Source organism: Necator americanus, chromosome I (genome assembly GCF_031761385.1).
Source record: "Necator americanus strain Aroian chromosome I, whole genome shotgun sequence".
In the NCBI taxonomy this organism is placed as follows: domain Eukaryota; kingdom Metazoa; phylum Nematoda; class Chromadorea; order Rhabditida; family Ancylostomatidae; genus Necator; species Necator americanus.
In genome coordinates, this window is record NC_087371.1 from 21,336,032 (window position 1) to 21,361,703 (window position 25,672).

The following is a 25,672-nucleotide window of genomic DNA, read 5'->3' on the forward strand; positions in this document are numbered from 1 at the left end:
ACGAAGGAAAATGAAGGCTTCAAAGGAACACTAGAAAACCTTCTGTTCAAAATTGACCAGAGATCAGCAACACTCAAGTGGGGGATCTCGAAAGTTTTTTTAAAGGAGCAAAACGGCACCCTGACCCTTGGCGAATTTACGCGCGAAGTGATATTATTTAAACATTTTGTTGAATGTTACCGTTGTGGTGCCTTATTACTTATCGTTTTTGTTATTCCGATATTCTAGCTTCCGGGACGGGTTTGGTGAACGGATTGTATTCTTTTAACAGGCTATGAATGATGAATTTGGTGAGATAAATGATTTCTTCGACAACGACTTTCCTGATGATGAAGCATCAGTGGCTGACGATGATGCAGGTGGGGTTCATTTGAAACTGATGTACTCTTTTGGATTACTCTCGTGGTACAAAAGGCTAGTCTTCGGTTCCAGAACCCTCTGATGATAAAGTACTGAACAGCTTGATAGAGAAGGAAAATAATGAAGTGGTAAAGAAGCGTACTAAGTCACGGTAAGGACATTTATACATCATATCAATAGGAAACAAATGCTCTCCCGTTTAGACCGCAGCCAAAACTTGATGAAGCTACGATCACAGGGCCTAAAGGCATTCAAGCTCTCCGAGAATCTTTCAAAGGCTACAAGCCTGACCCAATGATGGATCCGGTATGATTATTTCCTGCTTTTTTTTTCACTTCCACTCTTAGCTCTTACTCTTTTTCACTCTTACTGTACTCTTACCTTTTTCACTCTTACACATTGGAGTCCGATCCTACCAAAGGAGTGCTGTTTCAGTCGTATACGAACTTGGAGCGATGCTCCACTCCCCTATAGTACAGCATAAACTACATAAGGTAGGTGTAGTTGTGTCATCGGGTGCACCCGAAGCAGCGCGCTAGAGAAAGCGGTTGAAATCGAGATGGGAGCATAGCGAATTGCAGCGTAGAACGGTGTTAGCAAAGGCCCTCCCTCGATCCTAATCACAATGCTCCACCGCACCTATTCAAGCGTTGTCGCTTAAAGGCATCACTCCACGAATCAGAGGTGGTACGGACTTCAGGTGGAGTATTCGTATACGGCATAGTAGATTATGGGGAGGAGAGTGATTCCGTCCATTTCTTCCTATTTGCCGTAAAAAACGGCCCGGAAGATACGGCTTCGGGCATTATGGCGCACTTTTTCTCTACAAGGAGTTCGACTGGAGCGCGTCAGCCTCGTGCACGCGCCGCATCTTCCGGGCCGTTTTTTTTTACGGCAATTAGGAAGAAATGGACGGAATCACCCGTCTCTCCATAATCTACTATCCCTTATAAGAATACTCCACCTGAAATCTGTACCACCATCAGATTCGTGGGGTGATGCCTTTAAGCAGCTGCACCGCGCTTCATGTCATCTTGACCCCAATATATATATATATATATAATATATATATAATATATATATATAATATATATATCACCTTGATCACCTTGACTCCCGTTGATCTTCGAACTGGTCGAGCGGGCGCCAGTAATTCTTCCATTTGTCCCGATCGCGTGCCAGAGTAGCCCAGTGGTTCCTCCTTTCGCGTGGGACACGAAGAGCATCATATTTTTCTTTGGAGGACTTCGTGAAGAAATCTGATCATCGGGTCGGCGGTCTTCCTGTAGTGCGCTTAATATCGCGGGGAACCCAGTCGCTCACGGCTGTGGTCCAACGGTTGTCATTAAAGCGCATCACGTGTCCGGCCCACCTTATTTTATTTTCCTTGGCAAACGCAGCGGCGTCTCTAATCTTCGATCGTTGACGTAGGAGAGAACTTCGAATCCCGTCCCTCACTTGCGTGAAACGGGATACTCCTAGCATCACTCTCTCAATTGCGCGTTCAATGACGCTCACCGCGTTTTCTTCCTGCTTGCGAAATGCCCAGGTTTCCGAAGCATAGGTCAAAGCAGGAAGTACGGTGGTGTTGAAGACGTGAGCATGAGGGTGCTCCTGGTCTTATTCACTATATCCTCGATGCTCTTGTACGCTCCCCAAGCCGCTCGTCTCTTTCTGCCCAGCTCGGGGGTGAGGTCGTTCATCTTGTTCAGTTCCCGACCCAGATAAACGTAGCTGGTGCATTCGGATATGTTCGTTCCGTTGAGCGTGAATGGGGCATCCGAGACCCATCCGTTCCACATGAACATCTTCTTTTGTAGATTCAGCTGAAGACCGATGCATCCACATGTTTCGTCGGATTCTGTCAGCATTCGTTCCGCTTGGCTGATGCTAGGTGTTATCAGTACGATGTCATCAGCAAAGCGCAAATGATGTGGCTGCCGACCATCAACCTTCACTCTCATGTAGTCCCATTCCAACTTTCGCATTGCGTTTTCGAGGGTGGCTGTGAATATTTTGGGTGGAATTGTATCACCCTGTCGGATCCCCCTCTTCACGTCAATGATGATGTTCTTGTAGAATGGCGAAATTCCGGTCGTGAAGTTATTGTACAACTCTCGAAGTACCTTTATGTACTGAGTAGGGACGCCTTGGTTGTCCAAGGCTTCCACGACCGCTTCCGTCTCAACTGAGTCGAAGGCCTTCTTTAAGTCGATGAAGGTGAGACAGAGCGGCATCTTGTACTCTCGTGATACCTCGATGAGTTTCGAAACAGTGTGAATGTGGTCAATCGTGCTGAATCCTTTTCGAAACCCTGCTTGCTCGCATGGCTGTCCTTCATCCAAGACTTTTTCAATCCTGTTAAGGATTACTCTTGTAAAGAGCTTGTAGATGACGGACAGTAGGCAGATTGGACGATAGTTGCCGATGTCATGTGGATTTCCCTTTTTATACAACAACACGGTCTTGCTGGTCTTCCACTGTTTAGGAACCTTGCATTCCGACAGATAACATGTAAAGAGCCTCGCCAGGGTGGTGATGAGTACTGGCGGAAGGCTCTTCAGGTGTTCTGGTCTTATTCTGTCGGGACCGGGTGCCCTACGATTTCTTACCGACATGATAGCATGTCGTATTTCGGACGGGAGAACCTCTGGAATGACTTGTCCATCTTCCCTCAGATGGTGAGGAGGCAAGTGGACATGGCTGTCGAAGAGATCAGAGTAGAAGTCGTAGATGATTTTCTCCATCCCCCTTCTCGATGCAATGGCTGTTCCCTTTGGGTTTCGGAGAGCAGTCATCCTCGTCTTGCGACTGGCGAATTCTCGACGGGCATAGCGGATGCTTTTTCCCGCCTCTGCAGCTTCAGCCAGCACTTCTGCTCTTCTCTCTTTAAGGTCTTCCTTTATCGCCTCTCTGCAAAGCCTTGCGAGCTCGAACGTGAGTTCTTGGTTCCCTGCGGCTCGTGCTGCTCCACGCTGGCGTATCAGCTCAAGATTTTCAAGAGACAGGCGCCTCTTGGTGGTTTTAAAACTCTCAGCCTTCTTCGCGCAGTCGTGAAGGTGTTCAACAAGCCGGTCATATTCCTCGTCGATGTTGTCCATTGCGGAATCTTCCCAAAAGCTGGCTAGCGTAGCAAAGAGATCCCAGTTGATGGTAGTCCTGGGATTTCTCTCTCTGAACTTGGCGGCTTTCTCTGCTCTCCTTGTGAAGGAAAATCTTTCTCGGAGGAGGCGATGGTCCGATCCCGTATAGAACTTTGGTACAACACCGACGTCCGTCAGGCAGAACCTTTTATTGACGATGATGTGGTCTATTTCAATACGGTACCCTCCACCGGGTGACTCCCACGTCCAGCGTAGAGAGGAGGGCTTCTGGAATTGCGAGTTCCCATGGATGGTCTTAGTCGTCATGATGAACTCGGAGAGCCTCTCCCCCTGGTCATTCCATTGTAGGCCGTGGGTCCCGATGTGAAGTTCCTCCGGCGTTCTTCTTGGGCCAACCTTGGCGTTGAAATCGCCAATTATGACCTTGTAGATGGTACAATCTTGTCTATAGAACTTCTCCAGATCTAGAATGCTCGACTTCCCTCTCTTGGTAACTTGATGTTGGAGTGTAAGCGACGAAGATAGTCAAAGCTGGCGTTGGGCCACATCTTCTCATCCGCAGACGTCCGATTCGGGTCGTAAGTTGTTCAAAAGAGTTGATGTTCTTTGCCATACTCGTGTTGACGAGGACGCCAACTCCATCAACACCTCTACTGTCGCATGTTCCTAAGAACAGTTCTCCAGTTTCATATACGGCGTTGAGAGGGTGACGTCGTCTCGTCTCGGTCAGTCCGATGACGTCGTATTTGATCTTCTTGGCTTGCATCATCAGATCTTCGATGGCCGCTTCCGATGCAAGCGTACGTGCGTTATAAGTACAGATCGCCATCCTAGTCCTTTTCCGTTTTGGTAGCCTACATGACTCCTGCAACCCCGTCCTACCTGGCGCTACCGTACCAGGCTTTCCTCCGGAATCAGGAGACTCTTTTCTATTACTGTGTTCTGCGTAAAAATTTTAAAACCCATGGGCAGGTTACAAGCCTCTAGTCCCATGAGTTTCTGGGAGAACTTTCGTTCTCCCGGAGTGGACATGTGGAGCTTATTTGTTGGAGGCGACTCCAAACCGCCTCCCTTGCACCTCCCAGTCACTTGATTGCAGGCTTTTGGCCGGACCGACGTGCGAGATACAAGGATGTCATGAGTCAGTCCTGGCTCAGCAGAAACAGGGAGTCCATCCCCTGAATCCACCTGCGTCTCTGGGCAAGCACCAGGTCGCTTTTGGTCCCCGATTAGCCCCCTATCCGCCACCCGGGGACGCGCCACGTAGCCTCGCGACTAACCGGCTGTGATCCCTCTAGTGAGGGAGATTCGTGATATATATATATATATATATATATATATATATATATATATATAAGCATTTCGTAATGTTTTTTTTATTCTTACTACACAGGGAAGCAGATGAACGATTTTAATAAATAAATAATGAAATGAGTAGAAACACCCCAGCGCAGCAACACCAGATACGTGGAGAGGATGCGGATGACTTGCTTTTTTATATATCAGTCTGAACGTCCAGCTAAACCCGAACTTCAGACCTTTTGTGGTATTCGCTTAGCTAGTCTTCACTGAAAAAAGTAATAAAAATTACCAGCAGTGGTATTTTCAGTATAATTTGGATCTCGTTCTCCTAACTATGCTTTCTTTGTTTTTTTAAAATAAATTTAAGCTAAAGATTTCATAGTTTTCTTTCTAAACACGTCAATTCTACATTTGGAGAACACTCAAACTTCAACTTCAAACACTCTTTCGATACTATTATGATGTAGACACCAATTGAAAGCATTACTCGAAGTATAGGTTTTCTTTTTCTTTTCCCACAACAGTTATCACCTAATGATGTTTTAACGTAAAATAACGTTAACAACATCATCGTACTGACAAAGATAAGTTCCAAATCAGATCATATAAATTGTTTGCTACTACTTAAGCAGCCGTTTGCATGCGTGTTTCCAATTTCTAAAGGCAAAGTCTGAATGAAAAGTGAGGTGGAGTAGATGTGTAATGGAGTACATTGAGGTGAAACGCAACACATGCAATTTTCACGGCTATGAGACGGTTCATAGCGTCTCATTCACTTATTTTCAAATTCACTTGGAGCTATTGCGCGATACTACGACACCGCGGTGCACAAAGCGGACGCCATTGGATCCATCCCAACCCATTTTACAGCTCTGCGGTGCATATAAACCAATTTGGCACCATGGGACCCTTCTCATCCCATTTTATGGGTTGCTGGCGCCAGCGCACCTATTTTACGCCGTTGCACCCGTCTCGCTGCCCTCTGGAATTTCGTTACGCACACGTATACACACAAACACATGACAGAATAAGCCCGTTATTATATAACATGATCAAGTTGACGTTGTTATTTTTTACTTTATGGAATATAAGGAATTCACTTATTGTTTTTTGTTTTCCTTTTTCACCTATGAGACATGATCGGTTGAACGCCAGGCATTGCTCAATCCAGAACCCTCAACCGCACATCAAGTTTTTGCATTCCAGGTTATTTGGCAAAATTTTTACGCCGACTTTGGCCCCAGCTTTCCAGAAGAATTTGTTGCCACTAAAAACTCATGAGAAAAAAGTAACTCTCTTTGTAGAAAAGCTGAAAGAAAAGGAGATGAGTTTGATCGACTACTTCTGCCTTTACGATTAGGCCCGCTGTTAGTGAGCATTCTAGTCGTCACTTTTCTACAAAAATAATTGTCATCATCGGGTTCTGATGCAGTATACATGCGCTTTTCTCGAGGATTCAAGAGAAAAACATTGTTTTCAGTACGAAAATTTGAGTGTCATTCTCAAAAAGTACGAACATTGGGCCCACGTGATGTTTCCGAAACTAAAGTTCGAAGATGTCGTGAACAGGTGCGAGTCTCTCGGTGATAGGAGGATTGTGAAGGTCGTGGTTTTTTTTCGTGGGATTTCCTTCATGTGGGCCTTTATTACTGTTTATTTTCATTATTTTCGTTAAGGTATACATGACAAAATCTCGACTTGACATGCCAGTCAGTGATGAAGATTTTGCTACTCGAAAGAGGAAGGGAGATGAGGTTGTGTCTTTTCTTAGTTCATTTTGCCCTAATCATGAAAAACCTGTGTACTATTTGTTTTATGTGCTGCTGTGTTCTAAAGAGGAATGGTTCGCCATTTTGGGGGCTCCCATCGTTTTGTGTCTCTTACTTACGCTTGAGTTATATCATCTTTAAAATCTACTTCGGAGCCTGGTGTACTTAACAGAGTTCTCTTTTTAAATCATGTTTTCGATTTATATGGACTTCTAAGTTATGTTGTCTAATGCTTTGCCTTATTTGAGTGAATCTCGTGTTTTTTAGACAGGGCCATACCCAAACATGGCTAACAATAGCCAACAATAATCTCCATTCTGGTGGTCCATTTTGCGCTTAGGAATTTTGAACCCGCTATATGGGACCTGCCTGTAAAATAATAAAGATCAAGATCCGCAAATTACTAGGTAAATGTAAGAAGATGATTGAACAATGAGAAATGCCATTTTACACCCCTTACAAGTTTTTACAAACCTACAACACTAAAATAATATGAAAATCGCATGAGCTAAGTGGGAAAGAGAGTGCAGGATGCAATGTTGAGGGACACTGTGCAGCAGCGAGATCTTGTGTTAGCACTGCGAAGCTTGTTTTTGATGTTTACTAACAAATTTTCCTAATCTAAAAGTGGTCGCAGATCACATTTTGGGCGCAAAATTGATTTCTGTGTAGATCAGCTACACTTTTCTCCCTCATTAATTTGGGGTAAACTCAGCGGCTGAAACGAACGCATAACACTTGCATAACACTAAGCGCAGATGTTTAGACCTTCTTTCTCTCTTTGGTTTTATATAAGACCGATAGTGCTGAGTTTCTCGCTATCAACGCATAATCTCGATGTTGGAGCGGAAACGTGGACACCACTCTGCTTTTGAACCTACGCCTACCTGAAAGTCATACCGGGCGACTTCCCACTGTTCGTAGAAAATTCCAATACTTAGTCTCTGCTATGTTAAGTGGATGGAAGAATAAATGGTGCGTTTTTATGTGATCCGAATCACGCTAATTTTATAGTACAGTACAGTCAGTTTTGCACGGTGGAAATTGTTCTTAACTTCATCTTCGAGCTGGAAGCCTACCATCACTTGCCCTGTAACTTGAACATGACCACTATCCCACAATTAATCGAAACGTATAGACAGACTATGTCTGGTTGAGCAAAAAGTTTTTTTCCTCTGCGAAGTTCTCGACGGTTTTGATCTTCATCTTTCTTAGGCTTAATAGTGTCACTCAGAAATGTGTCACTCTCCCTATTAATCAATAATAGCTATTGTGGCCCATCGTTCAAGGGAGGCTACAATTCTTCAGGCCCACAAATCATATAACAATGTAAATCAGTTACTTTTTTCGTTGAAATTGAAGAGAAGTAAGTTACAATCATTGGTCAAAGTAAAAAAACTTGCTCACCACCATGTTTTATAGCTCTGTTTAATGCATTCGAAAGCTGTGAATAGTGTCAAGTGTGGTAAGTACTATAGCATCAGGTCAATTTAGATGTAACGCTGTCAACAACTTTGTAGTTGTTTCTTAATTCAGATTATCGTGACCGAGAACAACGAGCACGATAGCAAAGAACTCAGAGGAGAAACTGACAGTGATGAAAATTACTACGACCCTCTAGAATCGACCAAAGGTAGTAGTTTTTATTCACTCGTAACTGATGCGTCCTTATTTGAGACAAATATCTTTTAAGAGGTAACGGGAGATGGTAGTTCTTTCGAGGTGACCTCCAGTTTGAGAGCCCAGTCTCCACGTGTTAATTCTAAATCGCAGGAAATAGACAATGATATGATGGAAGCAATAAGTGAATCAGTAAATTACATAATGGAAGAAGAACAGAGAAGGCGTGAAGAGGCTGAACTCGCCATGGCTAATGAGATCATGGATGATTTTGACATGTATTGATGACCAGGTGGTTCTCTACACATTGTTTCTGTACAGTTTTTGTATAAATTGAATTTTTGAAAAGAATGTGTATTATAATTTCTGCACCTTTTTACGTAAATTTCCAAAAAAAAACAAGGCGTTTTAAGGCGCAATATTCCATATGTTGCGCTATATAATATTTCATATTGCGTTTTCAAGCAACCCAATTTGAAATTTATGGTCGCCATCAAAAGGACTTCAGACATATAGCACAAACCTAGAATAACACCTATGGACCTCCAGGAATGTCATACCAAGAAATACCAGCGAGCAGGAAAGGCAGCGCAGGCAGCATATGTCCGCGTGCTGGAGCACTTGGCGTTTCTAGATGCATCGTAGGAAAATTCGATCGCCAGTCCCATTTCCCAAGACATATATGGATTAATAATAAGTAACAATAACATACATAACACATATAGAAGATATGTGGAATTGAGCCCCATCGTGCTCATACTCATGATCTAAATCTCTAACCCTACTTTTTCGTGGAGGAATCCCAACATAGTCAATTTTGTGGTATGCAGACTTTAAGAGAATCGGAATTCTCGATTTCTTGTTGGGTAACCAAATAAACAAATTCAACACTAGAGAAGTTCGAAGTCCCATCGCGTTATTGTCTTCTGGATCCTAAATGATTCTAATTTCACCTCCTTCCATCTCATGCTAATCACATCCTCATTAGTACTTTTTCTCGATCACAATCCCAAATCAGAGGATATGTCTAATGGAGTATGGTTCAGTTGATTAATCAGTGTGGTAGTATGTTCGGCGAGTTTCTGAGTATGGTGCTTCTCCACTAGTCAAAAATTCTAAGCCCTTCTAAACGTTTTCGATAGATATCAAATAATCATGGTTTGAATGAGTCTCACCTAGATTAATTAGAGTCTCAAGTCATTTCGATTCGTTCGAATGCAATGTATAATTTCTCTGCAGCATTTTTTTTTGGTAAGGTTCTGTATCGGTGCCATCATCCTCCGGCGCGGTCGGTAGTGCTGTGGTTGGATGGCTTTGCACGTTCTGTGGAAAGCAAAATTATGGCGGAGACTTCATCGAATTGCAACCTTCACCGTTAATGTTTCATTTGTATGGATTAGCTACAACAACAACTGCGATTAGCTCGTTTCCTTGACTTCGCGATGATAAAACAAACAATTAATAACGTTTGAACAAAGAAAAAAGTACTAGGAAGGTTTTTGTTGGACTTGCAGAAAGTGGATTTTGGACTCCTATATATAATAGTACCTGTGTTCGACTCATCGCCTGTTGAATTTAGTCATTCTGAGTTAGACGTTAGGCACGCAGTCAGTTCTGCAGAATATATCCGCATATATGTTGCTTAGAAGGATGTGTTGTTGCTTAGCTAGTCGTTGTTACGTTCAGCGTGAAGCGCGTAGTTAAAAAAAAAAAAACCTCCTGAAAATGTCTTCCTAGTACATGTAGCCACTCATACAGTCATAAGAAAGGAGTTATAATAAATAGGATTAAAGGAACAAACTCACGCTCAATAAGTGAATTAAAACAAAACAATATACTATAGTAAATTAGTAAATGGTACTATAATATATATATATATATATATATATATATATATATATATATATATATATATATATATATATATATGTACCAGTCTGAACGTATGTCCAGTCTGAACGTAGTCTAAAGTCCGGCTAAAGCCGGACTTCAGACTTTCTATGGTGTTCGCTCCGCTCCCCTTCACTGATCAAAGAAAATAAATAGTGGTGGCATTTTCTGTGAAATTAGATTTGTGTTATTCAAACAACGCTTTCTTCCTCTTTTTTAATAACAAATAAAGACGAAAGATTTCGTAGTTTTCTTTCTAAACGGGTCAGTTCCACATCTGAAAAATATTCAAACTTTAGTTTAGACTTTAGACCTATGGCGCATCTCTGACATTAAACAATGTACGTCGGAAAAGCAGCATGGTGCCTCTTCAACACTAAAATCATATTTATTCAACGCAGTACGTTTGTCAATAAAATCAATCATTTGCAGATGTTTTATATGATCCTGATCTTGTTTTTATTACTGAAACCTGATTAACTACTAAGATCTTAGACTCTGAGCTGGTTGGTAACCTACCCTATAATGTCTATCGTTCCATGAGAAGAGAAAGTGGAGTTTGTGTTCTCGTTGAGGCCTTTATTAGTGCCAAAATCGTCACACCTGACAACGGTGTGGAAGCTGACTTACTCACCGCTGAGCTTTTGTGCCCTGAAAAAGAGTCGCAGCCTCGTTTCATTCTCGTATACCGTCCACCAAACAGCTCTGCAACTAGTGATAAAAAAACTTGTTGAAGTACTCAGCTATCTTGCGGTTATGAATCATCATACAATTATTCTCTGTGAGTTTAATCTGCACGTAGACTGGGCCAACTCTATAGCATCTAACTCATCTTTATCGCCTTTCTTAGATTTCTTGTGCAACGTTAGTTTAGAAATCTGCCTACCCATGCCGATAGAATTCTTGACATTATCCTTGCACCTAGCATCTTTTTACTCGGCGTCGCGCTTCTTCCACCGCTAGTCTCATCCAACCATACTATCATCCGCTTTGAAACATCTGTAACTAAGTCAGGACCAGAAATTCCCATGCCCAACTTTTTTGCAGGTGATTACTCTTCTTTGAGTATTTATTTTTCCAGTGTTGATTGGTGTACGGTATTTGATCAATACTCCTCATGCTCTGACATCTATTTCCGATTCTATAAGAAGCTCTACGAATGTCTGGTGAAATGTGTTCCTTTTCGACTTCCTCGCTCCTTTTTCCTTTAATCTACCATGCTAACTAAAAATTTGTTCTTTCAGGCGGAATGTCTTTTTGAGGACTTAGAATACATAGTCCACTATATAAGAAAGCATGTTCTGACATTGACTTTCCCATGAGAAGATGCTTATCGGGAATGAAGCTTATAGCTTAAGATTTGTAGATACCATAAGGATGGAAAAATAAGTTATTGTACTGCTATTGAGCTAGAGCAGTGCCAACAATTTTCGGAACGGTATCGCTGTAGTCTGAAGAAAAGACATTGGCAAAACGAATGGCTAGAGCACTAGCTTTATCAGCATCTCTAACATAAGTAGCTCCGGTCTGATTGACGAGATTAGGAGGCCTAGCATTCGCCTTCATTTTGTGCCTTAACTATGAATAAAAATTCTCACTGCTTGACTGGTCGTATTTCGTTAGGTTGAAGTAAACATGAATAGCGGACTGCAGAAAAAACGAAAAAGGAGCCTGAGGAAGCGCACTTGCTTTTCTCTGCAACTATGCTTCTACTTTTACGTAGCGCTCTTACACTCCTGTTAACATAAGGAGATCTCGTTTGTCATCCATTCATAAGCGGATTTTCGATGCTACATTTCCGTAACACTGCGGATCTTCAATATATTGAATTGACTAGAGGAGGAGTGCCGATGCAACGTGCAAGCTATGAAAGAAATGAAATTTTTCTCCTACTGCTGTCTTAGTACTCAAAACAAAGTTTCTTCCTTCCTTTGGTTGGTTTGTTTCTCTTATTTGAAATAATACAGGAATTTATAACGCTCAGATTTGATAGCTGTGACAGCAAATTAAGTTTTCAATAACATCAAAATCTTTATTTGGCCACGTGCATTTAAAAATTTGTTCTCCAGTTCATTATCTTCGCAACTTTTATAGTTCTTTATAATGACCTATTTTTACCTAAGTATGCGATGATGGTTTGCCCTCAAATTGACAGATGACAGTAAATAAAAGATAACCGCTCGTTTCGATTCCTTCTCTCATACACAACGTTTTCCATTATCTAGGTGAAAGTTTTATCTAAACTCCAAAGTAAAGCTCACTCCAAAGTAAAGCTGCCATCCTTAGTTCAGAATGGTTGTTTGGTTAAACTCTTTTTCTTAACTTCGTACTAATGACCCCTCGCATTAATCCTAATCAATGTCTTTCATTTGTTTGGTATTTTTCCACACTAGTCCCTGACCAGAAGTGTGAAATTATATCAGCAAAAGCCTTCAAAAATTACTTCACGTATCTATTTTTCTAACATTTTACACACCTTAATACGTGTTCATTCAACATCGACTGCCCACTCGTCATTTCCTCCTTACTTCATTTTTCTCCCTCTAGCGACCCGCCTTACGAACATCTCTTGCTCCTCCACCCCTCTTACGAGCTCTCGTTGAAAAATTCTCAACGCACCCTTGGCCCTGGGTAGACTTGCAACAATCAGGCTACATTATCTTCCTCTCCCCTACGGTCCCGTCTTACCATCCCACTTTAACTCTCGAACAGCTCTTCAGGAAATCGTTAGGAAACAAACCACTGCAGGTTTGTGTTTATGAATTGCCATGAATGCACCAAGCTTTTTCCACCAAATGCGTTTCCCTGCCGTCACCTGGGCTACCCAGTGAGCTCTTGAATTGACCTGTTGTTGAAAAAAATCCTGCTATTCTCAGAAAGACTTCAAACGAGGAAACGAAAAAAAAATCGCGCTATTCTCAGGAAGACGTAAAACGTTAACGAGGAAACCTGTGATCTCATGCTAGTTCTCACTAGACTATAAAAATGTGTCCTTATAGCATGGTGGAATTGATTGACTAGAAGCATGCATAACATTTCTATCTGTCTTTAACGCATGCCTTAATATAAGCTTTCAATTGTTTGGAACTCATGAGTTTACCACCTATTATTTAACAGACAATGAAATTTTTAATAAAGTGGAAAAGAAACAAAAGAAGAAAAAATCCTAATCAAGACGGTTCAAATAGAATGATTTAAATTTATGATGAAATCATCTTTACTGGCCGAAACATCGTTTTTCTCGTCCTCCTTTAATTTCATGTCCTCTTTTTCTTTTTTTCCTTCTCAGACCTTGCCTTTTAAGTTTTATTTGAAGCGAACCACTATTACGTAAAGCACAAAACTGCCTGTATCTCCATCCATCCGTTGTCCGACGCAAATCCCCACGGCCACTCAAAGATCAAGGGTATCCAAATTTGGGTATTTGGACCGACCTAGTCTCTTAAGGTTCTGTCACTGTCACTTCTGCACCCTACATTGCACGGATGGAATTTCGAATTAGAGTTGCAGGTCAACATTTGAACTAGAGGACTGTGCAACATGTTCGGCAATGCTGTTGTGAGCGGATGAGAAGCGAGGAGGATAATGGAGCATTACTTTAAGCGATGATCTATCCTTTTTATCGTACAGACTTGAGGGGATTTCACCGGTAGATGTTATCGATGATGCTTGTTACAGATAGCCTCCCTTTTCCTTTTTGCCTTCTCAGACCTTGTCTTTTATGTTTTATTTGAAGCGAACCACTATTATGTAAAGCACAAAATTAGTTCTTTGACGACATCATTTTCCTAATGATCGATTTAATGAATTTTTCGCGGAAGCTGCGGAAGTATTTGATTGCGAATGGCGGTATGTCGTGGTGACTGCCTTCAAGAAACTATCGATAGGACATTTACATTGACCTATTTTTTGCTATATGAACGGTTGAAACTAGAGTTTTTTATAATATATGTTGGTCACAATTTTTGCTGAGAAACTGTAGGAATTTCTGGCAACAAACTTTTGAACTTTCTAAGACGATTTGTGGACTCCTTTTGTGATTTGGTATCTAAGGGTTCCTAAGCAGACGCTGCTTTCTCGCATCAGTATTTTTGACTATTTTCATGTTGAATTTTATTTAACGCTTATTGTAACCTTGTTGTTATTTAGTAGTACTTTCCTGTGCTTTTTGCTTCTGCTGTGCTTCTTTCGCACAGCAGAAAACTTAACTCTTAACTGTGAGAAGGACCAGATTTTTTCTGGTGTACTTGCAGAACATCTTGAGTGGTTTGCTAAGATAATTCTGGATCTCAACAGAACTAATTTATTATTATATTTAGCAGAGAGATTCACGTTGGGAGCTAGTTTCCTGCTGTAGGTGTAAGGTATTCGCTGCAGTCCTTGCTGTTCGCATTCGTACGAATGAATGGGCAAGCCTGGAAAGAACAATATGCGACAGTATTCAAAATGATTACTACCCTTGAAATTTGCTGTGAGCATACCGAATCAGGGCAAGCAAGAGGTAGAGACGGGACGTCGGCTGATCCTAGAGTGGTTTTCTCTCCAACAGGCTCTAGAATATTCTTCCACAACCACGAAGACACCAAAGCATGACCCCATTGAGAGAAGTGGAAGCAGTCCGGTGCAAAGAATCCCTTATTGACTTCTCCATCCTAAAACAACGTGAAGTAGAATATTTCACCACTGAATTTGGCATCTTACATCAGAGACAAATCAATAGACACACCACCTTATTATCTGAAGTTATGGAAATATTTATGAATTGAACGCCGCTATCTAATCCTGCACCCAACCCGACTTTTCATGGGTGGTTGGATGGTGCCTGTACCGGAAAACTACATACTTGGCAGACTTGGTGGGCTCAGAGATTGGCCGCATCTTTGAAAGACGGAAGGAGCTGCTGTTTTTTCCTAGTGATAAATGGTAGAACGGCCCCGAATACATAGTGCTGTAGGAACGGTAGGAACCTTGTAGTTTCATTCTTTTCTTCCATGGTGTGCAGGTAGCATTCGAGTTCACTCGATAAGCGAAGCTGTGTCCTGTTTAATCTCATCGATGCTGACAAGCTCTGAGCCTTAAAACCATACTAGGTTGAATATTTGACAAGCTGTTATTTCAAGAAAGGAAGTCGCTGCCGACCGTAAATGGACTTTTATATTTCGCTACAACTGCGAGCAAACTAAAAACAAAGGGTCAACAAGCCAAAATCAATATCAAAAACACATTTTGTGACTGTCAGCAGCACTGGCATCACTTGAAGTAAAGGAACAAAGGTGAGTTTACTATTGCAGCAGGTGCCCAACACCAGGATTAATGACTCTTCAATCCTTCAACCTTCTTCTTTGCATCTTTTGCTTGGTCTTTTGTTACTGTTTTTGATTTTTCATTCCATAACGTCTTCGTTCGATCGAGGTTTTACAATGACTTGGAAACAAACCGCACCACTGAAATGACGTATGCCTGCTCCATTAGAATCACGAACGTGACACATTCAGTTTGACTCAAAAGAGACACAAGAAATTCCCCTATAACGTTATACCTTTGAACAACCCGAGCCCGAGAACTGAAAAGAGCCATTGCAAAGCACGAAAATGCCACGAATAAGGCGACATAGGAAAGCCTGCGCGACCCACTCATCAGTCTGTCGGCCGACCAGGCTGCTGTTCACTTTTCCTACATTATCTCATATTAGCGCATTTACAGTAATATGCTATCTTCTAAGATATCAGATATACATCTAACTGGATGGGTTGTCTTAGCTAGATCTCAGCATCGTTGGACCTTTAAAAAAATTTATCCTGATGTACCAGTGACATTTTATTCTAGTGTGAACATCCACCGCTGTTAAGATTTACATTTCTCATGAGAGACATCGGCCTACAATAACTCCCCTTTTTGAGTCCTGCGAACCACCTACTAGGACCCATATTGCATACCTTCATCGGAGGCGTGCTAATATCGCGGAAGAACGGCTGTGTGACCACAGTAAAATCATTCTTATCGTATTTGCCAGATGCTGCCAAGTCCATCTCACGATTTGCGTAGTCGATGCATGCCTAATTATAGAATTACATTATCCTGAACCTCTACCCATTCAGAAATCCCAACGTACATTGGCTAGATAGGTATTGTTGAAGTCCTTGGCGTCGCTTTCGCACGGACACTCCTCCCTAGAAATGGAAAATAATTCGTACAACCTTAGAAGACAGTCAAACGAATACTGCGTAACAATTTAGTAAATAGCTGCGCTCAAAATGTAGCAGTTGGCTTACAGGGCGAGGAGGGGTCTCACGTCGATCGCAGCCGCTTTCGCAACTGCGCTATGCTTGGGGTTGTTTTGATCTGACTGAAACTCCGATTAAAACATGAAATCCCAATGTAGATATTACGTACTGCCTAGTAGGAGCGTTTGCGTGGGTAAAGAAATGATGGTCAACTGAGCCCAAGAGAATATAGATGAATAAATCTGCAATCGTTACCAGCTTTTAGCTGCAGTACGGATGTTGAGCGGCTGTAGTGCGGTCCAACTAATGCTTTTCCAGGCGCTTATCATTCAGTATTTTCCTTTCAGAAGTGACAAATGATGACAAGAATTTCTGTCCAACTTAATAGTTAGTACGGGGTAAAAGCGAACTAGAGTGCAAGCAGATGCTTTTGTAACTGCGCCAGACCTCTGAACAACAGTGCTCTAGTTTTCGAGCGGCTGTAGTTCAGATTACAGAAAAGCATTGGTTCCAGCGTCATGACTAATATTATCTTCGATATAGCGTCTTTGCTACGGCGTGAAACTTTACTGTGTATGCAGCAGCTAGCTTAAAGGCATCACTCTACGAATCTGAGGTGGTACGGATTTCAGGTGGAGTATTCGTATACGGGATGGGAGACTATGGAGAGGGGGGTGATTCCGTTCATTTCTTCTTAATTGCCGTAAAAAAAACGGCCCGGAAGATGCAGCCTTGTGCACGCGCGCATCTTTCGGGCCGTTTTTTTACGGCGATTAGGAAGAAATAGACAATATCACACCCCTCTACTTAATCTACTATCCCGTATACGAATACTCCACCTGAAATCCGTACCACCTCAGATTCGTGGGGTGATGCCTTTAAAACAATGAGTTCTTGAAGTTCTCCCATTTTCTGATGAGTTCCCCACCTTAAAAGTTGTCTGGTCTCGATGCTACTAAGCAGATTGAAGAAACATACTTGTGGAGTCCTTGGCAGAACAACCTCCCTTTGTCGGATTGTCTGATGATCTCCAACTGTAGCATTGCGGTAACGGAGACGATAACTCTAGGCACATTGTCGTAGATAATCTGTATTGCTTCTTCGATGTGTTGGACGCACTCAGCAGGTTGAAGACTCTGTAGAATAATGAGGGTAATACCCGTCACATAGAGAGTAGTACCGTTGCCTGCAGATCTACGCTAATAACTATTACGAGTTGAGAACTGTATGATTTGTAAAACTCATTTGTTATAACATGGATTACCTTTCTTCTTTCTTCATTTTTCACTACTTTTGAAAGAGAGAGGAAAAAAAAACTCACTCTGTCTTTGCAGAATGAGCACATATCATTGCCACCAATGAAAATGTTCAGCAACTTCCAATCCTCGTTGTAGTTCAGCGCCTGGAAACTATTGATAGGATACTGTTTTGAAATATATCGGTTGTACTGTTCCGAATATGAATTTTTGTCCATCTCCCTCTCACGTTTGATGTTTCCTTTGTGGTTTTAAAACAATTTGATATAACACTAAGCGAATAAGGGTACCAAAGGCATATGTACTGTTTGCGCAATATGACGTTGACATCCTTATTTTCAAGGCGTTATATCAAATTACTGATGTTCTATAAGAGCATTACAATCAGTGTATTCATTACATATTAGTTACTACCTATTGTTCCCAAAAATCGTATATTATTTTGCCCACTTATGTCTCTAGCGCTTAAAAAATTACTGAGAACTTTTTTTGGAAGATCACACATGAACAGAGCAGCACACACTGTTCTCAGCTTGACTTATCTATTTGGAACATACAAATTTTGTCAAATGTCAACTTAACATTTTACTTTCGGGCACGTAAGCGGCGCAGTGGCAAGCTGTTCCGCTTCTAATGCACGGTCGAAACCACCGTAGGTCACCCAAAAATTGCATCTTTCCAGGTAGATAGATTGTTACCAGCCTTCTCAGAGAGAGAGAAAAAATACTGACTCGGTAAATCAGTGAGCATCCAATTCTTTGTATAGGCCGCAATGTACGGCCCTAATCCTCAAATAATTCTGAATAAAAGTCGAAAGCATCCGATGCGGATTCACTAACGCCAGAACTTTTTGTTTTGTACCTTGTAGTGAATCCTACAAGTTCTTGGATAGATTACCTCGCGGGCATGATCCTCTCACTGTACAATGTTGGTTTGGAAAAACTGAACTGATACTTCGATCAGTGTATTTTGCGAGCAATGTTACCAAGAGAATTTGAAGAAACACGCAAATTTCTAACGACTTGGGTGAGTGCAGTAGTTGGATGCATAGGATCTGCATTAGTTGTGGACCCGATTTGACTTATCTGATAAAACGATAGCATTCCAGTAATGCGTTGGATCATGAAAAGTCATCATTTGGACTTTTACTTCTTATAGCTAGCAGATAACTAATCACAAGGTTTTATGTGCACCGAAGTTCCCGAAGTTCTAGGACGCTTTTCTTGGACTAATTGACGAAAATGAATTACATACACTTCTAGTCAGAAGTGCAGAAGGAAGTGTGGAATCTTTTCCATTTACCAAAATGTTTCACTACTTCTCATTAGCTTACTTCTGGATGGCTATGCAGAAGCGAGACGAGTGTTCGAGCTTGTCCAGGAAGGTCGGCGGCAATTGCTCCAGGTACCGCAGCGTTGAGGTACGATACTTCCCATACATTCGGAGATCCAATGCCGACTGAGTAACCAAAAAGGTTGGGGTTGTACTTCTTAAGGATATCTGAAGTTACATGGTTCTGAGGGTATTGAGCTTCGTTAGTTAAAGACTGATTATAAGAACCAACTAGGGATAGTAATGTGGGTGTCCACTGATCCATCTCCACCGGCTTGAAACGCAAGACCTCTGTACTGAAGTACCACCGCCAGCGCATCTTCGGCACCAGCTCCATTTGCTGCCTGGTAACATTTTTACTTTCACACAGAGATCCTTTAATGTTGTCTTTCCAGATCTATTTGTCTTTACCACTAGCCTTAGAGATACGGAACGTACAGTAAGTGAATCTCCTAGGGCCATCACCAGCTTGATGTCTGCAGGTCGGACGGAGTTCACGTTAGTTGGTATCGTCTTGCTTGGTCTCATCAAGTAGGCATCGCAAGTGTAGCCAGGCGCTCCGATGTCCGGAAGTGCCGCATTGCTGAAAACTCATAGGATCCTAAGGAGGAAACACTTGCAAAGTTTAGTTCAGTCAAATACCAATAGCGTTACCATTGCCATACGGCCAGGGCGGCGGCGAGAACTGCTGAAAATGGTAATTCCATTAACTAAACAGTAATGGTCCTAACGTAACAGAAAAGGAAAAAAGCCATTTCAGGCGCGCCCACCAGGAACAAGCATATCTGACGCAGGCAGCTGTTACTGTGGCGTTATCTTTTTTCGCCACCAAACTTATGCCCATTTCTCGTATCTTTACTGCGAAAAAACGCAGTTAACTCGTTATTAAAAAGGCGATTTTGACAATTAAACACGTGACTTGATAGAACTGAAAGGGTTTATCGGTGTGACGTCGAACCGAGACACGCCACAGAGCAAGGATCGGGAGATGCGAATAGGTTCGAGATTGCTTCTGGAATTCGTCTCATAGTGCTTTTTTTAATTACTCGCAACTCGAAGGACTTAGTTTTAGCGTACGAAACAGCAACAGAAGGTTATGGAAATGGTGAACTCTACATTATCCTGACACTTCTTCGGTTGCGCAGCTTACTGTTTATCTCAAGCTGAGACTAAAATGAGCCCTAAGAAATAGAATTTAACACCCTTAAGAAAAAGAAGACGAACACATCACGCAAAACTACAGAATATTCGGCGCCCTCGTTGCTTTTTTGGAGTTTTTTCGGTCATTTCATGTATTCATTTGTTTTCATGTTACTATTTGCCGCGATTATCCTTTTTCAGTGATCTTCGCGTTTCGTGTTTCGCCGCACGCTTCGTCAGTTCTAAGGTGGAAGTACTAAGGAGGGGTATGAAGGTAATTAAGATCGGTGCCCTAAATCCTAAGCATTGGTCTCAGAGGACCCATGACATGCAGGCTAAAGCTGCTAATCTGTGGTCGACCCGTCCTCCACGAAGATCAAGCAGTTGAGGGCCGAAGCTTTGTTCGTTGAGTATCAGACGAGTTCTGTTTGGGTAGCGCTGGTGTTTTTTCCTCGACAGTCTAGTAATTTCTCGTGTGCTTCCCGCAAGAGGTCACCACAAACTCTGCGTGTGCTGACTACAAATATGATATCTATTTTTCATTGAACCACAATTTTCTGTGTGATGTGTTGTGAGATTGGAGTCGTGTGTTACGTCTTCGACTGACTGATTTAATTAATTAGGATATGGAATCAGTTCTATATCAAAAAAAGAAGAAATTAATGGTTAAGGGTTTCATCGACAAAGCATATCGTGCAGGAACAACAATCAAAACAGTGCATACGAAGTCAACGAAACAATGGTTGTGCATTCTGAATTCCCTGTTGCAGCGAACGGTCGAGCAGTCGCCTCAGCTTATTCTTTTGCAGGTAAGCACATCCCCTATATACAATATACACTATAAGTAAGTGTTTCCTGACCCTCCACACTTTAGATCCTCGGTTCCGCATTGAGTCTGCAGATGGATGATAGTGAGCTTTCGTTATATTCTTATTCTTTCACCAGTCTGAACGTCAGGCTAAAGCCGGACTTCATACTTTCTGTAGTGTTCGCTCCGCTCGCCATCACTGCCTAATGAAAATAAATTAATAATAGTGACATTTTCTGTGAAATTAGAATTGTGATTTTCTAACAACGTTTTCTTCTTCTTCTTAAAGGAAATTTAGGTTAAAGATTCATAGTTTTCTTTGTAAACGTGTCAGTTCTACATTTGGAGAACATACAAACTTCAACTTTAAGCACTCTTTCGATACCAACGTAATATAAACATGACTTGGAATCATTACTCAAAGTATAGGTTTTCCTCCTGCTTCCCCCAACCGTAATCACAGAATGATGTTCCGCATAAAATGAAGTGAATGACATCATTGTACTGATAAAGATAGCGTTCCATATCAAACCATGTAAACAGTTGGCTACTATATAAGCAGCAGTTAGCATTCATGTTTCCACTTTCTGAAGAATGGAGGAGTCTTAGAGGTGAAAAACAAAGTGGATACACTATGAAACGTTCGCGTTTTTTTGGATGTGGATACGTTTACTCATGAAACGGATTCGCAAGCCGTGGACCCGGACCATATTACTTTTTGGCGGGGGCGATTTTCCTTTTATAGTTATTTGACGCCGGTAGACCCGTCGCACCCCTTTCTATAGCTACCTGGCGCCGTTGGCCGATAATCATGATCATGATCATGATTACCTATCTCCCTTTAGTGGACCTGCTTCAGTTGCTTCTACCAGTTTCATTTCAAATTGCCTTTTGGTATTTTCAAAATCTCCAACAAGGGGCAGCAATAAATATCTTCTTTCGAACAAGTCTTATGGACTTCATCAAATTTTCTGCGTTTGTTTCAGCATAAATTTTTCCGAAAGTTCTATTAGATTCCTCTCCAACGATAAAGTGTGCTTTTGCGGGTTTTCCAGTGCTCTTTATTGTTACCTCATATCACCCATCCTTTCGCTCAAATTTGTCCCTCAGCCTTATGCTTCCTCTATTAGAAACTTCAGGGACCTTGTGCTATTAGCCACTGTTTGTCCTAATTACTTTCACTTGAGACTTAAATCAATTGAAATCTGAAGGGTATTAGGCAATTTACGGACAGTATAGAATATACGTGGTTTGGTGTCCTGCTATTCAGCGGATCGCATTTCAAAAATAACGATTGATTATGATTAATAAAATAAAAAACAAACAATTAGATTAATTAATTAATAATTAATTAATCTATTAAGTAATAACGATTCAATTAACGTAAACTTATTAATTCACGATGAGAGAAAACCTTATCAACGATAACAACCGACCTGCTAATGGTGAGATAGCAAGCATCTGAAACCTGCGGATTCTCTGGTAGTGGGACCGACCTGAGAAATCCCCGTCGACGAACCCAATGGCGACCACTCGATTAAATCACGGATCAATGCCTGCGCTGCTCTCAGGATCTGCAAACGAGTTCGCCCTGCAGCCGCAACTCTGTATCACAGTAAAAGAATGTGCATCACATAGAATTTTGACAGCGATATGCGATGAACGGCGCTACGCCGTCGCTTGGTGTGTTCTGGACACCAGCATCTGTAACGAATATCGTTTTTGTAGTTCTAAGGTGCTTATATGAGCCATCTTCATCATACCTCAGCACACAGATTGTTATCGCTTCAGATATCTTCGACAATTCTGAAGAAGTGGAGCTTGAGAGGATTCGGTATCTACCTCAGATTTCTTCAAATGCTACTTCGAAAACTGATACTTCCTGAAATTTCAGCGCATATTCCCATGAACACATTATGAGGCTCGTTTCAAGCCAGCACGGCGGATACAGGTAAATTCCCGAAACTCTCCTGCCGAAAAGGAAAGCCGTTTACGAGAGAAAAAATTGCTTTTTTTCACCCACGCAGGCCAACTACACTATATTACTTCAGACGAATTTTCATTGGTTCTTCAGTAGCCGCCGGTATCGGCATTGCACTGCTTGTACTAAACGTAGTGATTTATGGTGGAACCCAACTAATACTTTCCGATTATCCAGAAGAATTAAGTGGTGCGTACGTTGATGTGAACTGCATGACTAATACTTATTTTGCTTGTTCATGTGATGAACGGCTCTCTTTGTATGTTTCCAGGTGAATTTTCGTCTGATGAAGATGGAACAAGGAGAAGAAGAAAGAAGGTAAGCAAGGATTTTAGCATAATAAACAACAACATGCGAGGAATGATAAACAACGTTTCACGCCTGAGTCTACAGCGATCTGGGCGCTAACATTCCTTGTGTAAGATATTTGTATAAGAGTCCTTGACACAGTGGTAGCTGGAGGGAGCCAAACAAATTTAATTTTTTTTTTATTTTCGAGGCGTCACTGTTCCTAGAGTTATTCCACGCGCCAGAGACGAATACGGTATTCATTCGGCATATAAATTAAAGTGGTGAACTGTTTCCGAAAAAAAAAACAACCTCGAAATCTGGAGAAGAAATTCAGAGAAAGAGGACGCGGGTTGCGACAGACGCTTAGCCTCTCACTCCTCGTCTCACTCGCTTGAACACATTCAGTGCAGATTATATATGGTGTGCAGCGAGCTCCTCTCACGTTAGAACATTGTATGAAACATACGTTTTCCATATTTCATTAACAGTACTCAAGTGGAATGGTGAGATAGTACCGCAACCATTTCAAGTGTTCGAAACAGCGCGATGCACGGGTTTAAACTTCATGCAGCCTAATACTAATCATTCCAGAAAAGGCCAAAGAAAATGAAGAGCGCGGTTATAAATCCGGAAGAGTTCAAGACAACAGCACCTCTTGTACATATGAGAAACATCGAAGGAGAAGTGGTATGAAATTACGTCACAGAACTATGAACATTCCCGAGAAATTCCTGTACTTGCGATATACATCTAGAACTTGGTTATTTTACAGAAGCATGCTTTGGAAAAAGTCAAATCTAAGGAGCTCACGGAGATCAAGTTCGATCCTTCGCAGAACGAGATCACCGCGATTGGATCAACAATTGACATGTTCGATGTAAGTGGTTAATTGCCACCCACGATCGCTGAACCCTTGGCTGCGAGGGAGTGATTGTCTTCAGCCTTCATTTTCTTGGCAGTTCTTACGCGACTTTCCACAATCTCGAAGAATTCCGAAAAGTCAAAAATAAACAAGATTGAAATTCATTACTTTCTTACTTAGGACAGCAAATAGCAGTGAATCTTAGTTCACACTAAGGTTGTAGATGGTGGAGAAAAATAATGACTATCCCAAGATTCACTGCTATTTTGCGAAATCTTTGAGGGAATTTTCTATCTCAATCTCTAGCAGGAGGTAGCGATGAGAATGGCGCTTCATTACCTCAACTCGTATATGTTGTCGGGATTGCCTACACAATAATTTCACTGACGAACCTTTTGAGAGTTCACACGATCACACGCACAGATTGGCTCCTCTTCTTTTCTCTTTATCTGAAATTTCTGCAGTCTTCATCACCATTCTATTCGCTTTCTGCAATAAAGGCAGCAAACCAGGAAATTGACGTTGTTGGAATCTCTCCGCGAAAAGAAAGGACCAGAAAAAGGAACAGATTATGAGTATGTGCGTGTTCACACCCAATTCTCCCTAATCGTCCTGAACGACGGCGTGGGGGAACGCTCCCTTGGACGAAATTCCATACGATACGCTTTACAACGCGCCACCTCAGCATCTGCGAGGGAGCAAACGATAATCAATGAACTTCCTTGGCCAATTCACGTAAAATCAACGGATAGACTGCTGAAAGAACCTGGACGTATGCAACGGTGACATTTTAAGGATCGATAACAAGGTTTTAAGGAGATAAGGAGGTCTCGTAGGAAAATCCGTACAAGAATGCCGTTTCACGCGCCGTATTTCAGGACGATTAAGGGGAACTAAGCATGAGCACATTCGTGATCCAAACCATTAACCCGACCTTTCCTAATGGGGTCGCAACATCGCCAATTTCTTGAAATGTCGCCTTTACCCTCCATTGCTATGCTGTAAAAAAGATGTGTACTTTTCTCATATAAAATGAAAAGTTTCTACTGCAAACGACTGTTTCTCACACCCACAATCTATGTGCGTTTTATAGGGCGACATATAGTACACAAATAATTTAGTTGCTTTGGCAAGTAACATGTACTGTTTGCACCGAAACTCCGGTCTCAGTCCGTTGCGTGCGCATTGCCCCGTTGCTGCTTTGAAGCAACAGTCACAGCTACTCTAAAGACTGTGATTCTCTGCACGCTAAATAAAGCTGACGTCTATGGGAATGAAATTGATAGTAAGAGTCGTCTCCTCTCGACTAATCCCCTCCCCAAACTTAGCTTTTCTAGAAACCTTTTCGGAAAACGATCGAATTTAGCAAGTCCGCTGAAGCTGAAGAGAAAAAAGTAGGTGGTTTGTGAGTAGTGCCTGAGAAAGCGTACAATCCAATAATTGATCAGTTTCGTTTTTAGCAAAATAAGACAAAGAAGAAAGTTGAAGAGAAGAAGCCAGCAAAAACAACCCCAGTGCAAACATCGTCAACCACTTCTAAGTCGACTCCGGATGCAAAGAAGCATTAATGGAGCGCTTAAGTTCATGTTATGTAAATCATTAACGTGAAAATATTACTGTAAATCAATATTTCTGTTCACTTTTAACTCGGATTAGTTTGATCATGTATTTAATTATGTGTCCGCATCAGTAATTACGTCCAATTACGATAAACCTCTTTTTTTTTTGGGAAG

General features: G+C 41.7%; 6 protein-coding genes across 8 annotated transcripts; 3 read left to right on the forward strand and 3 right to left on the reverse strand.

Annotated features, from left to right (window-relative positions):
• Positions 1-274: 274 nt before the first annotated feature.
• RB195_006418 (uncharacterized protein) lies at positions 275-672 on the forward strand (the record flags this gene model as incomplete). Its single annotated transcript, XM_013448658.2, has 3 exons — positions 275-359; positions 433-511; positions 564-672. 3 exons carry the CDS (start codon positions 275-277, stop codon positions 670-672), a joined length of 273 nt encoding a protein of 90 aa, XP_013304112.1.
• Positions 673-1,925: 1,253 nt separating this feature from the next.
• RB195_006419 (uncharacterized protein) lies at positions 1,926-3,770 on the reverse strand (the record flags this gene model as incomplete). The annotated part of the gene is made up of 1 exon (XM_064179482.1): positions 1,926-3,770. One exon carries the CDS (start codon positions 3,768-3,770, stop codon positions 1,926-1,928), a length of 1,845 nt encoding a protein of 614 aa, XP_064036434.1.
• A 139-nt stretch (positions 3,771-3,909) lies between these two features.
• On the reverse strand, positions 3,910-4,293 carry RB195_006420 (uncharacterized protein; the record flags this gene model as incomplete). Its single annotated transcript, XM_064179483.1, has 1 exon — positions 3,910-4,293. The coding sequence occupies one exon, from the start codon at positions 4,291-4,293 to the stop codon at positions 3,910-3,912; it is 384 nt and encodes a 127-aa protein (XP_064036435.1).
• Positions 4,294-6,203: 1,910 nt separating this feature from the next.
• On the forward strand, positions 6,204-8,440 carry RB195_006421 (uncharacterized protein; the record flags this gene model as incomplete). 2 transcript variants are annotated; one of them, XM_064179484.1, is made up of 4 exons in its annotated part: positions 6,204-6,335; positions 6,443-6,520; positions 8,072-8,168; positions 8,229-8,440. In XM_064179484.1, the coding sequence occupies 4 exons, from the start codon at positions 6,204-6,206 to the stop codon at positions 8,438-8,440; spliced, it is 519 nt and encodes a 172-aa protein (XP_064036436.1). The 2 variants fall into 2 exon arrangements, with proteins under 2 accessions (XP_064036436.1, XP_064036437.1); XM_064179485.1 differs by having other exon boundaries at positions 6,298-6,369.
• A 5,945-nt stretch (positions 8,441-14,385) lies between these two features.
• Positions 14,386-19,564, reverse strand: RB195_006422 (uncharacterized protein; the record flags this gene model as incomplete). The annotated part of the gene is made up of 10 exons (XM_064179488.1): positions 14,386-14,460; positions 14,527-14,697; positions 15,982-16,101; positions 16,158-16,215; positions 17,248-17,405; positions 17,591-17,671; positions 18,859-19,025; positions 19,090-19,201; positions 19,296-19,440; positions 19,512-19,564. 10 exons carry the CDS (start codon positions 19,562-19,564, stop codon positions 14,386-14,388), a joined length of 1,140 nt encoding a protein of 379 aa, XP_064036438.1.
• A 701-nt stretch (positions 19,565-20,265) lies between these two features.
• Positions 20,266-25,507, forward strand: RB195_006423 (uncharacterized protein; the record flags this gene model as incomplete). 2 transcript variants are annotated; one of them, XM_064179489.1, is made up of 11 exons in its annotated part: positions 20,266-20,271; positions 20,669-20,806; positions 20,872-20,908; positions 22,597-22,639; positions 22,700-22,756; positions 22,857-22,975; positions 23,058-23,104; positions 23,669-23,764; positions 23,850-23,954; positions 25,277-25,333; positions 25,400-25,507. In XM_064179489.1, the coding sequence occupies 11 exons, from the start codon at positions 20,266-20,268 to the stop codon at positions 25,505-25,507; spliced, it is 813 nt and encodes a 270-aa protein (XP_064036439.1). The 2 variants fall into 2 exon arrangements, with proteins under 2 accessions (XP_064036439.1, XP_064036440.1); XM_064179490.1 differs by lacking the exon at positions 20,266-20,271 and having other exon boundaries at positions 20,624-20,806.
• Between the last annotated feature and the right edge of the window lie 165 nt (positions 25,508-25,672).